The sequence below is a fragment of the Ananas comosus genome, linkage group 12 (assembly GCF_001540865.1).
Source record: "Ananas comosus cultivar F153 linkage group 12, ASM154086v1, whole genome shotgun sequence".
In the NCBI taxonomy this organism is placed as follows: Eukaryota; Viridiplantae; Streptophyta; class Magnoliopsida; order Poales; family Bromeliaceae; genus Ananas; species Ananas comosus.
The window spans coordinates 11,374,690-11,390,150 of NC_033632.1; the positions used below are offsets into that span (position 1 = coordinate 11,374,690).

General features: G+C 36.7%; 2 protein-coding genes across 5 annotated transcripts; one reads left to right on the top strand and one right to left on the bottom strand.

Annotated features, from left to right (window-relative positions):
- LOC109717915 lies at positions 1 to 4,427 on the bottom strand. Its single transcript, XM_020243870.1, has 5 exons — positions 4,031 to 4,427; positions 3,172 to 3,389; positions 1,211 to 1,339; positions 546 to 677; positions 1 to 304 (listed from the first exon to the last, which is right to left on the bottom strand). The coding sequence occupies exons 1-5, from the start codon at positions 4,347 to 4,349 to the stop codon at positions 191 to 193; spliced, it is 912 nt and encodes a 303-aa protein (XP_020099459.1). The 5' UTR covers positions 4,350 to 4,427; the 3' UTR covers positions 1 to 190.
- Positions 8,775 to 14,308, top strand: LOC109718871 (probable E3 ubiquitin-protein ligase XBOS35). 4 transcript variants are annotated; one of them, XM_020245329.1, is made up of 11 exons: positions 8,775 to 9,353; positions 9,553 to 9,964; positions 10,067 to 10,126; positions 10,440 to 10,511; positions 10,637 to 10,824; positions 11,084 to 11,244; positions 11,705 to 11,763; positions 11,884 to 11,930; positions 12,695 to 12,835; positions 12,920 to 13,011; positions 13,645 to 14,308. In XM_020245329.1, exons 2-11 carry the CDS (start codon positions 9,770 to 9,772, stop codon positions 14,112 to 14,114), a joined length of 1,485 nt encoding a protein of 494 aa, XP_020100918.1. In that variant the 5' UTR covers positions 8,775 to 9,353; positions 9,553 to 9,769; the 3' UTR covers positions 14,115 to 14,308. The 4 variants fall into 4 exon arrangements, with proteins under 4 accessions (XP_020100918.1, XP_020100920.1, XP_020100919.1 ...); XM_020245331.1 differs by having other exon boundaries at positions 8,775 to 9,078; XM_020245330.1 differs by having other exon boundaries at positions 8,775 to 9,021.

The window sequence follows — 15,461 nt, forward strand, 5'->3', positions numbered from 1 at the left end:
TGCATAAAAAAGAAAAAAAAATATTATTTTCATTCTCAACAAAATATTTTGCTACAGAGAGAGATTGATGAGTCACTCAATCAAATTATCTTTCATAATCTACTCAGAAAAGCACTTCCACAAGAAAAAAGAAGGGAGAAAGAAAAAGGAACAAACAACAGTGAAGAAGAAGATAAGATACCCTCTTTTGTCATATGATCTTGAGCTCCTTGAGCCAAGCTGTGTGGAGTGGGCATGGATCTGGCTTTCCTTGCGAAAGCGCTTTCTCGGAAAGTGAATAAAACCATCCATTCCTCCACTTGAACTGTTACATTTTGACATGTTTCATTAAGATTGACCGAAGTTTCCGACACAATAAACTCACAACTAGGTTTCTTTCGCATGTTTATATCCCTGCAGAATCATCAGTTTCTGTATTTTCCTTATCGCCTCTCGACAGTGATCCAATTTGGTTTTGCATTAGACGAGGTTTTTCTTGCGAGAGAAATTGAGGTTTCACAGGTTTTCTGTTTTTACAATTTGGAAGGACATGTAGAATTAATTACCTCTTTCACAGCAGTTGGGAAGTGGGAAACAGCCCTGGAATAAGCGCATAGCCGCTCTTCCACGCCTTCGTCAAACGCAATCCCTTTCTCCGCAGCTGCGGCAGATGCTAATTCTGCAATTAAACTAGAAACCTGCGACAATAATAGCCACGCGAGTTATTGTTTTATAACAAAAATGCTTACGTGGTTATCACGAGACCACTATTTACGAGATCGATCTGAGAGGAAACAAACTAGGAGTAATGTTAAGCGCCGCACGCACACACGTGGAACTGCACAAGGTGAGATTTTAACCAATAAAATACTGGCTCAAACGATTGAGGGAGCTTAATCTGGCCACGATATAGCGATCGGCCCAAAGATAGCCTCAACAGAACTATCAATTCATGCAAACAAAGCTCTATGAAAAGCTGGTTAGCAAAAGTGCATACCGGTATATACACCGAAATAAATGGAGGGTCATGTAGACACACACAATCAGGTAGCTTCATACGTAACATGCGGCTAATACATGAGATTTCCAACAACATTATTCAAGACCGTTTCGGGGATAAATAAACCACATTTTTGTGTCGCATATAATCAATAAATACCAGAAACGTAACGTAATATAACAACATATGGAAGAATGCGGCATTGAAAAATGGCTTTGGAAAAGCAATCACCTCTGACCGATAATCTTTCTCGACAACACCGACAGTAGCCCCTGGATGACGAGCTCCGACAAGCATGAACGCTGCAATCCATGTCAGTTTCTCCAGCATTTGTTTCTGGAAAGGCTCCTTTTCAAGGACCTAAAGTAAATTAAACCAGAAGCGGTAATCAATCTGAAATCTGAAACTCTGCTTCTATATTTGCATAAACAAACCAAGGATTTAAGTGCCTACAGGTACAAGCCGTATCTAACATGCCGTGTCGTGCTAATAAAATATTGGCACGATACTGTCCCTGTGCCGATAATACAACTTAAAACTCCCTTTTCTTTAAATTAGTAAGTAATTTTCTCAATAAAGTTCAAATGACTTGATAAAAATATATAATAGACAATTAGAATATTTTATTGCTAAAGAAATAATATTTTATACAATTATGTGTCGGCACACACGTATTCTTCGTGACCGGCACGCATCAGCATAGTCCAGCACGCACCGTGCCAGCAAGTTTTCGGCACAATCCCTTGCCACGGCACTTAAATCCTTGAAAAAAACGACCAGAAACAAAGGGTGATTGTAGGGACAATAATAAAATGCAGCAGGGATCCTCAACTTTCTAGTAGGGGTGGAAACGAGCTGAGCTCGAGCGAGCTTATGTCAGCTCAAATTCGGCTTGAAATTAATTTCGAGCCTAAATCTAGGCTCAAGCTCGGCTTGAAATTAATTCGAGCCGAGCTCGAGCAAGCCTAATTTCGAGTCGAGCCGAGCTCGAGCTCTAAACGAGCCGATTGAAATTCTCGACATTATATAATCAATAGTTTATTTTTTATAGAACATTACCTACAATTTGATGCAACATGTCCAATAGTTCAAAATACAAAATAATTGCAAGAAATGTGAGCTAGGGTGACTGCCTGACTGGGTGAGGGTCTGAGAGAGAGAGCGAGAGAGAGAGGGGGGGAAAAATTAGAGATTTGGGAATTTGAATGTTATCATATTTTAGGGTTATGTGCAACAATGAAAGTCTGAAAGAGAGAGTGTGTTATGTAAATTTAGAGTTGGGCTCAATTGCACGGTTATACTTGTTGGTTTTATTTTATGGGCCAACAATAATGGCCCAAATTAAATTAAAGCCTATATATAATTAAAATACATTATATATATATATATATATATATATTCGAGCTTTCGAGCCTAATTCGAACGAGCCATGTAATACTCAAGCTCGACTTGAAATGAATTTCGAGCCTTTTATTTTGTTCAAGCTCGGCTCATTTAATTTCGAGTCGAGCTTGAGCGAGCCGAATATCAAGCCGAACACGAGTTGAAAGCGAGCCGGCTCGCTCGTTTGCCAGCCCTACTTTCTAGTGAAGCTGCATTTCGCTCGGTAACCTTTCAATTATTACGATGGGATCCTCAACCTTCGATTATCTTACATGCTTAGTGAGTTTCTTTGTTAAATGGTTGGAGATATCCATGTAATTGCCTTTTAAAGCAATAACTGTTCACTCTTTTATTTTATTTCTTAGGATCGATATTTCTTATGACGGTTGTACAAACATACGCACACGCACTTCAACCGGAAGAATTTAATTGAAACGCTAACAATCGTAGAAAATGAATGCTTCGAGGGCAAAAGCTGAAGCTTTGCTGAAATGTTGAGAGTCATCCTGGTGCACGAGAGTAACACCATATAAGACTTGTTTGCTTCGGCGCAAGCTAAGCTTTTGCACAGGTGTTGTTTGAGTAGCCATCTGAATAAACACTAACAGATTTTCTCACGATCACAAACCCGACAACTTCCGGTTGCAGCAGAAGCTAAAGCTTCAAAGTGGAGATTCCTGTTTTCGGGGCAGAAGTTCATTTCAGCATCGCAGCACATTAAAAGCTTGAAATTTTTTTGTTTCACCAAACAATTGACTACTGCTGCTTGGAATGGACAAGTTGTATTTTAAGCCAAGCCAAGTAAGTACCTTGCATGATAGCCCTCCACTATGCAGCCGTGCCGCCACCGCCTGTGCCCATTTCCCATACGCCGCAGTCAACCCTTCCGGATTCGTATCCGTCTTCCCATCCACCGGTGGCTCCCCGACCTTCGACACCGCAAAGTAAGCCAAAACTTGATCGGCGTCGCCCAAACCCTTGCTCTCGAACCAGGGTTCGAGCATCCCGTTCTGGAAGAACACCAAATCTGCTCCAATGTTAGAACAGGATAAGCACTCTAGAAGCAAAATTTGATCTCCGGTAAAGTTTTATTCGTTCTCGGTACGAATTTATTTTTTCTGAGGTAAGGATTACACCTTGTTTCCAACACCCATATCATTAAAATCGACAGGATTACAATTCAGTTCTCGAAACTTCACTTGATCAGAAGCTTATTAGTGCTACAATTTGGATTAATTCCCACTTATTTGGATGGATTTCGATAAGTGTAAGCATAAGCAAATCCGAGAAATTGGGGTCAAATTTACACTCTTTCAAGCTTCACAAACACATCTACCAAAACAGGTAAACAATTCTCATGGAACCTAACCACCAATTCCTTGTGCATTGCAAATGAATTCCATTCCTATCATTTAGCATCAAACACTGTTTATGATTTGGCCCAAACTAACACCTATTTTACTTCTTTTTGTGTAATTCCTAATGATCTCCACCCCCAAATTCCATCTAATTGCTACTTTGTACACTTTTTGGCTTTTTTGGCCTCAAATTGATCATCTATACCTTGTAGTTCCTATATGACAAAGATCCTAATAGAATTAGGGTTCCTCGCCTTACTTCGCCATCAAAGATCTTATTCAGAATTAGGGTTTAGGGGGTGGGGTTTACCGCTCCACCGCGACCGGGGCGTGGCGTCGAGCACGGCGTCGAGGTCGTCGTTGCGGGTGCACACGAAGATCGGCCCCGCGGGGCTCGCCGGAACCGCCTCGCCGCGGCCGACCAGGACGTCGCCGCCGCCTCCGCCGAGCGACTGCAGCATCCTCCCGACCCTCCCTCCCCCAACGATCACCGCCGGAACCACAGCGGTCGCCATCGTCGCCGAAACCCTAACCCTAACCCTAATCGAGGCGGGGAAGGGGAGGGGGAGGGGGAGGGGGGATAACGGAGAGGGGCGGAGGATAACGGCGGAGGTAACGGCGGCGGCCATTTGAATGGGTGTTAGTGCGGAGGCATAACGGCGTTAAGCGATCGTGCTTGTAATTTTTAGTTGGCGCCGTTAAACGAGAGCCATACGTTTCCGTTTGAGGGTTTATCTCTTTGGACACAGATTATTGCGTGCGCCCGGTGTATACGCACTCTCCATACACCGGACCTATAATAATCTTTTTTTTTTTTAAAGGATAATGTCTAATATACCCTTCAAAACTTCAAAAATATCTAATATATCCCTGCTTGACAAAAAATATCGAAACTTCTCGAGAAAAAAAAATCTTATTAAAAAAGACTAAAAAATAGAATTTTTTTTATGTAAAAACTCTATATTTTGCTCACGTAAAATTTTAGAAATATTTTCGAAGAGTTGAAATAATCAAATTATCCTTATTTACTTTATAAAAAAAAATAATTTTGTAGCATATTTTTATCTTTTTTGAGAATATTTTTAATATAAATTATAAGAAATGAACGGAATGTTGATGAAACCCTAGCAAAGGGGGAACTAAATACATCAACTTAAAATTTTGAGAAGTTAAAATATAAATTTTTGAAAGTCACGAAAAAAAAAGAAGTGAAAAAGGTATTTACAAAATAATTTTCAATAATTTAGCCTTAAAATAAATAAAAATTAATTTCTATGGATAATTTAGGGAGATCCCTTCCTCATTACTCACCACATCCCTTCCAACTAATTTTTCAATCCCTTATCCAAATTGTTGAACAACACCACCTACCTTTGAAACCAAACCTAACAAGGATCAAAGTTTGATTCAACTTGCATAAATTTTCAAACTTTTTGAAAATCAAAAAAAAATTCAAATATTTCAAATCATCATCTTGACTCTTTGATTGAAGTAAAAATATACAAAACTCACTTGAATTATCGACTATTTTGAGTTGGCTACCAAATCTTTTAAATTTTTGGCTTTACTGCCCAACCTTTTAGTTTATTTAATTTGAGTCAGTCAACAGTATTTTACTTTCAAAATTTAAACGCGTCATTTATCTGTATGCATTTAGTTAGTATACTTTACGCAATTCTGGCAACTATACATTTATTAAAGTTTCAAAAAAATAGCTCCAATTCAGTCCTTCTAATTCTGCTGCAAAAAGAAGCTGTTGAGATATAGCGCTTCTTCAAATTGCATTACTTGAAAGTAATACTTTGTTAAGGGCATGATTTGTTGATGAAAAGTAATAAAAGGATAAAAAATGAGATTTTTAGAAATTGAATTTGTTATGAATATTTGATTAAAATAGAGTTGATCGTATCTTACTTTTTTTTAAAAAAAAGTGGGATCTTATTTTATAATAGAATTCTCTTCAATCAACTTTTCGTCTAATAAAATAAAAAGTCGCAAATTTTCTCTCTATCTATCCTAACACCCTGCCAGGTATACACATGATTTTTTTTTTTTTTTTTTTTTTTTGCTATCAACTTTTTTATTGTGTAATAATTTATAGGCAACAAAATGTAAGAAGTTGGAAAAATTTGTAGACATTCACTTTCTAAATAATACTTTCTCAAAAATAATACTTATGGAAAACCTCATCTTTTTAAGTTTCTTTTTTTTTTTTTATAATCTATCGTGCCCTAAATAGAATTAGGGCAGAAAAAAGAGCCAAACAAATTTATACCTATTTATACCTATATATTATTTTTCATGCAGTTTGTCACTTGGTAATTCCTCCTTCACCCCCTCCCTTCTCACTCCCTTATGCTTCGCCTTCCCACCTCATCTCTATCCGATGTTTCTTCTTCCCACTCGCCTACTTTCTAATTAATATATTCACATAATTCATTTTCATTAAAATAAATCACTTTAAAGAAAAGAGTAAAATAAGATCTCTTCATACTCATTTTTATCACTTTTTCTGCTTTTTCTTAGTGCACAAGAAGGGTTCAAATTTTATATTTTTCTTAATTTTTTTTATTTTTAAAATTGTGTGCAGATTGAAATTAGGGTTCTGAGAATTGCGACGGTGCGGCGAAATGAAGTGCAATGGATTTGGAGTTATGAGAGGAAAGAAGCGGTGGGTGTGGGGGGATCCATACGGTATCAACGTGGCTGTGATCAAGGAGAATCGGCGTCGACAATGGCGGCGGAGGCGACGGAGAGAACGGGAATCACCTGTCCAATCTCGACAGGGCGATGAAGGTGTGTATGGAATAGTAATTCTATTACTGCTTTTTTCATTATTATTATGTATAATTTATTTGCTGTTGTAATCTTTGCTACCGTTATACATATCTATTTTATATTTTGTATTTGTATTTATTGACATCTCACGACAAGTTAAAAAATTTTAAAATGTTAATTTTGTCAATCTTTTATCTTCTATAGTATTAGTTCGCCGCAATGAGTATGTAGTTCTTTATCAAATTACCAAAAATTAAAAAAGCATTTTTTTTTTTTGTAGAAGCTTCATGGGAAACAAATAGATTCCTACATATGTAGGACCAAAAATGTGAGACACAAAACAAACCCCAGCGTGCTCACCAATCTCTAATAAGAGAGAGAGAGAGAGAGAGAGAGAGAGAGAGAGAGAGAGAGAGAGACAAACAAAAAAAAAAAAAAGAAAAAGGGAAAAACCCAAATACACGCTTTTAGGATTGTGGTCTACATATAATTGTTGCCTACACCTAGCGTATCTCTAAATTTCGTTTAATTAAACCGATCGTCGATTCGGATACTCTATTGTCAGAAACGATGCAGAAATAAATGGCCTTGTTTGCTTCTAGATACAGATAAAATAAGGTGCAGGGCATAAAATATACGCATACACTTGCTGTAGGACATAAAAGTTACAACTTACGAAGTTCAAATACTCTATATTTCGTTTAATTATACCGATTGTCGACTCGGGTGCTCCATTGTCAGAAATAACGTAGAAATAAAATGGTCTTGTTTGCTTCTAAAATAATTCTAGACTGACTCTAGATACAGATAAAAAAAAGTGCGCTGCATAAAACGTAAGCATACACCTAGTGCGGGAAATAAAATTTAGAACTTAAGAAGTTCAAATACTCTTAGATCTTGTTTAATAATACCAACTGTCGATTATGTTCAAATACTCTTAGATCTTGTTTAATAATACCAACCGTCGATTCGGGTGCTAAACGATGCATAAATAAATTGCATTGTTAACTTTTGAAAATATTCTAGCCTAACTTTAGTTACAGATAAAATAAAATACAGCGCAAAAAATTTAGTGCAGAGAATAAAATTCAAAATCTAAGAAGTTTAATGCTCTAGATTTCGTTTACTGATATTAATTATCGATTCGGATGCTTCGTTGTCAGAAATGATACTAAAATAAATGACCTTGTTTACTTCTAAATATATTCTAATCCGACTCTAGATACAGATAAAAAAAAGTGTGGTACACAGAGTTTATCTGTATATGTAGTGTAGGAAATAAAATTTAAAACCTGAGAACTTCAAATATTTTAGATCTCTCATTTAATTATACCGGTCGTCGATTTGAATGCTCTATTGTCAGAAACTACATAAATAGCTTTGTATACTTCTAAAAGTATTATAGTCTGGCTCTAGATACAGATAAAAAAAAGGTGTGGTGCATAAAGTGTATGCATACACCTGGTGCAGGGAATAGTTTCTCATGGACTAGTGCTTGTGTGAATCCTTGGACAAACCTTGTTGGAAAAGGGAGATGGGTCAAGATCTGGTACAGGGGAATCCAATAAAATGTAACAACAAAAAAATATGCATGTTAAAAAAATAAAAAAAAAAAAAAAATTTGATTTTTTTTTTTGAAAAAAGCCCTCCACATATGGTAGTAGTACAAATGGGTCCCTTTTTCTCTTAATCATCATGCAAGCATGCTTGCTTGTGACCATTAATTATTTTGGTACAATTTCATTAAGATCCTCAACTTATACATTATTTTGGAGTGGCCCTCTTAACTTCCAATTTTTTTTTTATTATTAGTGTATATAATTTTTTTTATTTTTGTTTCTTTTGATTTGAGTTATTTTGGTGGGATGTATTACTAAGATTTTTTGAAAATTAAAATTCTAATTTGGCCTTTAAATATAAGCGAAGTTGATTGTTACTTACACCAACTACATTAAATTTAATCAAGTTAACATCAAACTTAATAAAAATCTCTATTTTATCTGAAAAATAAATCAGGATAAAGTATGGAAAAATCGAAAAAAATGACGATGCACATTTGATAAAAGTTATTTTCTTTTATCAATGGAATTAAAAATATTTTTAAAATTTTAAAAATGTAAAATATAAATTTTTAAAAGTCAACAAAAGATAAAAAAATAATTTCAAAGAAAAATTTTCTGTCTTTGTAGCCTTATTATTATTATTATTATTATTATTATTATTTATTTCATTTTCGCCTACAAATTTTATGTTTTTTGGCTCTTTTATTATTAAATATATTTAAATTACTCTTCTTCCCCAATCTCCACTTTTTCTCTCTTCTAAAGCAGTTATTGTTCTCTGCTCCCCTGTGCATGGGCTTTGTCTCCACCTTCTCATGCTCCCTCCAACAAGCCAACAACCCCTCCTTTCCCTCATGCCCCTGTTCTCTTTGGGCACTCAAAAAGTTAAAAATTTCACATCTTTACAGCTATTTCTGATCTTTGTGTGGGTCTCAATCATCTAAAGATCCCATTTTGGGAGGTGGGTACTTGTCATTTTGACCCATAAATGTTTGATTCCAAGAGGCTTGGGAGATGGGTAATTTGTTATTTTGATCCGTAATCCCCCCTCTCTACAGCTATTTCTGATCCTTATATGGGTCTCAACCATCTAAAGATCCCATTTTGGGAGAGGGGCATTTGTTATTTTGATCCATAATCTTTGATTCCAAAAGTTTGGAATTTGTTATTTTGATCCATCATCCCCCTAATCTGCAGCTATTTCTGATCCTTGTGTGGGTCTAAATCATCTAAAGATCCCATTTTGGGAGTTGGGTATTTGCTATTTTGATCCATAGTGTTTGATTCCGAAAGGTTTGGGAGATGAGTAGTTTGTTATTTTGATCCATAATCCCCCTCTTTACAGCTAAAGATCCCATTTTGGTTGTTACTTTGATCCATAATCTTTGATTCCACAAAAAAATTTGGTGTTTTGGTGCTAAAAATGTTGGATTTTTTTCTTTTTCCTCTTCTTTTTGTTTTTGACCCAAGTTTTGTTGGGTTTTTGGTGTAGGTTGTTGTTCCTGTTGAAAGAGACAGGTTATGGCTTTGTTGCTGCTCCCTTTTGTGCCATTCATGGCAATTAGGGTTTCACTTTTTGTGAACCAGTGAAGGAGACTACCACTACTACTACTTGTCTAGATCATTAAAAAAAAGAGCATCTTTTACATTCTAGAGAGAGAGAGAGAGAGAGAGAGAGAGAGAGAGAGAGAGGGATAGTAAGGGAGAGTATGGGGCTCTTTGAGTTGATGGGGGACTCATTCGGGTGCTCCGCCGCCGGAGAACGGCTCGTCTCCGCGGCGAGGGACGGGGACTTCCAAGAGGCCCAAGCACTCTTGCAGTTCAATCCCCGCCTCGCAAAGTACTCGACATTTGGTGTCCGCAACTCCCCTCTACATTACTCTGCATCACAGGGGCACCATGAGGTGATCACCCCTTCAATGCAATGATCTATCACTACTGCTATTATTCGCTTGCTTCGGTTTAGATTCTCGCTTTCATTTATATGCTTTGAATTCCTTTATTAGGTTGTTTCTCTTTTGATCGAATCCGGTGTCGACATTAATCTCAGAAACTTAAGAGGCCAGGTAAAATTTGCTTTGTCGTAAATTTGTGATTCTTTGGGGCTAAATTGTTTGGTATCTTCTCAACTTTTATTCATTTTCATGCGAGTTATTTCGGCATTTTTTTTTAAAAAAAAATTGAAACTTAGGGACTAGAGGATCTCAAATTACGCATCTACATACATTTTTACCTTCTTCGGCTAAACAAAATTGATCCTCGCATTTGTCGATGATGGTTTGAGCTTGAATCATCACAAAAAGCAATTCTCAGTGGATAGATGATAAAAACTTGTATGATTGAAAGATTTTTTTTTTTTGTTTATTTATTTTTCGACAGACGGCTTTAATGCTAGCTTGTCTGCACGGTCGCTGGAAGGTTGTTCAAATTCTGATGCTCTTCAAAGCAAATGTAAGATTTTTTTTTTTCTTTTTTAGTATATTTGCTGCGCTTAATCTCGTCGACTTGTATTCTAATTTCATTTCTTAGCAATTTGAATTGATATGAATATTTGAATGTTCTTTTAAAATCTTTAGATACACCGAAAGGATTATCTCAGCGGCGGAACAGCTTTTCACTTTGCAGCTCTAAACGGCCACACCCGCTGCATTCGGCTCCTCTTTTCCGACTACGTGCCTAGCTCATCTGAATTTTGGGATATTATGAGGGGGAACTCGAACTCGAACTCAAAAAAAGATGCTTTAAATACGCACTTTGATGAGGTGTATGTTGAATTCTAATCTATATCTTTCGATATAAATCTTTTCGGTTGAAATGCATGGATAGTTTCTTTGCTATCCCGATAATGCGACTTAAACGCCTTGTTCAAGTGAAAAGTTCACGGAACATGTCGCAATTTCGGAATAGTATAGAGACTATCCAAATACATTTTACCGTAATCATTTAACGACTATTGTAAGTCTATATCTCTCTTTGTATTTGTTTTTTTTTTTTTTTTTTTTTTTTTTTTTTTTGTCGTATAGTGTGCTCTCTAAGATAGTGAACAAAAAAGCAGACGGAGGCGTCACCGCGCTTCATTTAGCAGCGTTAAACGGACATGCCGAGAGCGTACAGTTGCTATTGGATTTAGGAGCTTGTGTCTCCGAAACTACCGTCGATGATGGGTCGACGATTGATCTAATAGGTGATTTTTTAAGTAGCCTCCTCAACATGTAGTTCTTTTTTTTATTTCGGTACGGTTCGTTGGCAACATAAAAGCCATATTCGAACATTTTTAAGTGTTGAATATAAATATTAAAAACACCGTTCTTTAGCAGCTTAAGCTTTTGGAGAACAACGGTTGTTCCACTTAGTTTAACATGGTAGTAGAGCAGAAGATCCTGATTTCTTGCCCCGCCAAGTTCCCGACGTTATTTAATTTCTTCCATTTAATTCAAGCTTACGTATTTGGCTTATCAAAAAGTCTCAAGTCTGGACGTGAGGGAGAACGTGTTGAATATAAATATTAAAAACACCGTTCTCTGGAAGTTTAAAGCTTTTTTAAATTTAAGTTTGAAATTTTGAGACGTGATCGAATGATGGTCAAACTTTTAGATGCTAAATTTGTAACTAGAAATTTTTTTTTTCCCCCTTCTGTCTGGCAGGCGCAGGAAGCACACCGCTTCATTACGCGGCTTGTGGAGGAAGCGCAGCATGCTGTCAAGTATGTAAAACTTGTTGGTTTTAATTTATTTAAATGTTTTATTTTTTTTTGCGTTGATAGGTATTCAAATATTCTTCAGAACACGATGATTATAATTTTGTCGACTGTTTGCAAATGCAGCTTCTTATTGCAGGAGGCGCGAGCTTGACTGCCGTGAATGCTAAAGGGTTTGTATTACGACCTATCATTTTCACACTTTATATGGATCGAATATACGGGATATAGAAAATTCTCGATACGAAATGATACAAATTGCATGTTTAAAGTAATGCCATCTCGTTTCTGGAAGACTTGAATGGGGTTTTCGTACTGAAAAGCAATAGCTAAGCATTTGGCGAACAGAAAGTCTGGAGCTTTTGCTGTGGCGGGAAGCTTAAATGAGCTTTTAGGTTTTAGAAGTAGAAATTCTAATTTGAAGCTTCTACTTTTCTTATTATGAGAAGCTGTTGGGAGAGCGTATCAATGAAAAAGCTGGAAGTACATTTTTAAGTGGTTTTATCCGAAATCACTTCTAGCGAGGCGATTCGAAGAAGGTTCGAAACTACAAAAAGTTTAGAGGAATTCAATTATGCGGTATACTTGTCGATATGTTTTGAAGGATGAAAATTCTAGGATCCTCCGTCAAGCCTATTTCGCTCGGCTATAGCTTTTGCATGCTGTTGTCTGAGCAGAGTTGTTTGAAGAAGCATTAACAGCTTTTTGCACTAAGACTCCCCCAACACCTTTCCGCGACGAAAGCTCTAAGTTCGAGCTTCTGCTTTTGGTGCTTAGAATCTCGTTTGAGCTTCTCACCACATCAAAAGCGCTAGGTTTTCTTTTCGTCAAACTCTCGACTGCTTCTTCTGAAAGAGCTTTTTAGGTCGAATCAACCATAAATTCGCTTGATTTTTTTATTATATTTATTCTTTATATTTTTGCGATTTGCTTACAGTTGGACACCTGTGATGGTCGCTCGTTCATGGCATAAAAGCTGGCTCGAGGCCATTCTAAGCAAACAACCAGAAGGTCGCTTACGTGCTCTTCCGTCCCCTTATCTTTCGCTTCCTCTCATGAGCATCGTCAAAATTGCTCGGTGAGTTTCATTTTGATTTTTTTTATTTGCTCGGAAACGAGAGGATTTTTTAAAAAAAACTGAGCTACTTTTTATCTTTTGCAGAGAATATGGATGGAGAAAGAGAATACAATCACCAGCTTGTTTTGATCCGTGTGTCATTTGCTTGGAAATGAAGTGCAAGGTAACCGCGGAAGGTAATTTCGAGTACATTTTTCTCTTGTTTTCACTAGATTGTATTTTGAAAAACTGTTGCCGTAAAAGAATACTACTATCAATTGCCGCTCAAATGCTGTCGTAATATTACCAAATTTATTTAGCTATGTACATCGACACCTCTCTTTTCTATGTCATGTCACGTCACGTCGACAAAAGGTTGCACCTCAAAATGTTGTTGATGAATCAGCTCCGTAGTGGTTCAGCTTTTCTCAGACGTGACACTTGCAATGTGTGTCGACTCTGACCAGCTAAACCACTCACCAACCACCATCTATTTAATACTGACTCATCATCAACTACATTCTGAGTACATTTTGAGATACACGTAGCACCGGTAGTCTATTTTTTAATACGATAAGCACTTCAAAACCTCAGAATGTTGTTGATGAATCAGCTCTGCACGTGTGGTCGCTAATGAGTGGTTTAGCTTTTCTCAAACATGACTCCTGACACGTGTCGACTCTGACGAGCTTAACCACTCGCCAGCTACCATATGTTCAAAACTGACTTATCGTCAACTACATTCTGAGTGCGTACCATCTGAGGTACGCGTAGCACTACTAGTCCTTTTTTTTGCCTATGATAAGCACATCAATATCTCATTTTCATAGGTTGCGGTCACGAGTTTTGCACCGAATGCGCGCTACACTTGTGCTCGAACGGTGGCTCCTCGGCAACATCTGCCCGCGGCCCTCCTGGCTCGATCCCTTGCCCTCTCTGCCGGCAACCGATCGTCTCGTTCGCCAAGATCTCGAGCGCCACGCCACTAAAGGAGCTTCCGTGGACGAAAACGCCTTTGGCTCTTTGCACCACGGGCTCGTCCGGAGGCTCGAGCGGGTCCGGCTCGGTGGCCCATTGGCTTGCGAAACCAAACATCCGGTACTCCGACGTCGAACTGGGGTGCTCGACCTCTCGGTCTCTTAGCTTCCGGAGAGTCCCGTTGATGAAGCTCAATCCTGCACTTTGCGTCGGAGACGACACGATGAGTCCGTGCCGTGCGAGATGCTCGAGGCCGGAGTTGAAGCGGTCGGCGTCTCATCGAGAGAGTAGTCGAAAGTTGCGGCTTTCGAATTGCTCTTAAAGAATCTCTACATTTTTTTTTTTTTTTTTTTTGTTTTGATTTATGCTTTCTTCTCTTTTTTTTTTGGCTTTTCATTTATTTGGAATTTGGCTTTTGTGGTTTTTGTTGAAGCTTTTAACAGTTCTGATAATTTGTAAATAGAGACCATATAATTTTTGCACTATAATTTACCTACACATGAAGTGTTAAGCGAAGTTTTTTTTTGGGAAAACTTCAAAAACCTCCCTTGTGGTTTCACTCTTTCTCACTTTAGTATCCTGTGGTTTAAGGTGTATCAAGTTAGTATCCTGTGGTTTTGCACTTTTTCACTTTAGTATCCTGTGGTTTGAAGTGTATCAATTTAGTACCATGTGGTTTCGCATTTTCTCACTTCAGTATTCTGTCGTTTCGTATTTTCTCACTTTAGTATCATGTGGTTTAAAAATCATAGGGTACTAACTTGATACAAAAATAAAACCACAGGGTACTAACTGGATGAATTTTAAACCACAGGGTACTAAAGTGAGAAAGTGCGAAATCACAGAGTACTAACTTGATACACTTTAAACCACAGGGTACTAAAATGAAAAAGTGTGAAACCATAGGGGTTTTTTTTTTTGAAGTTTTCCCTTTTTTTTTTTTATGTAAATAGTGTGTAGGTGAGTTTTTAGTTCCCTGTTTTTTAAGAAAATACTTCAAATGCCACTTCTGTGGTTTCAGACTTTTTAATTTTAGTATCATATAGTTTAAAGTGTATCAATTAAGTATCTCATGATTTTATTTTTCTCCTTTTTTTTATTTTCTCCACTATTTTTTTTCGTTAAATCAGTGACAAATTTAAAATTAAAAGGTATTAACGTGAATATTCGATAAATCTACGTGGAGTATCTGAAGTTTTTTGTATATAATTTAACAAAATGTTAAAGAAGCTGACGAAAAGAAAAAATTGAAACCACATGATACTAAATTGATATATTTTAAATCACATAATACTAAAATGAGAAAATGTGAAATCACTGGAGTGCATTTTAAAGTTACCTTTTATTTTTTTTTTTTACATCTACATGAAGAATATATTGGATTATGTAAAACACCAGGGCCAACAAATACTATGTTATTTGTTTTCCCTTTCTTTTCTTTTTTTTTCTTTGTTTTAATGAATTTTAGATTTGCTTGTTTCTCGAAAACATATAAAAATATTTTTCGTTAAAAAAAAAATTTAGGGAAAAATTTTTTGCATAATTTTGTTATTTTTGATAAAATTATTCAAAAATAAAACATTTTTTTATAAAACTGAAATAGTATTTATTTGTTTTTTAAAAAAAATAAGGATTTGAAAATATTTTTTCAGCATGAAAATGTTTTCTC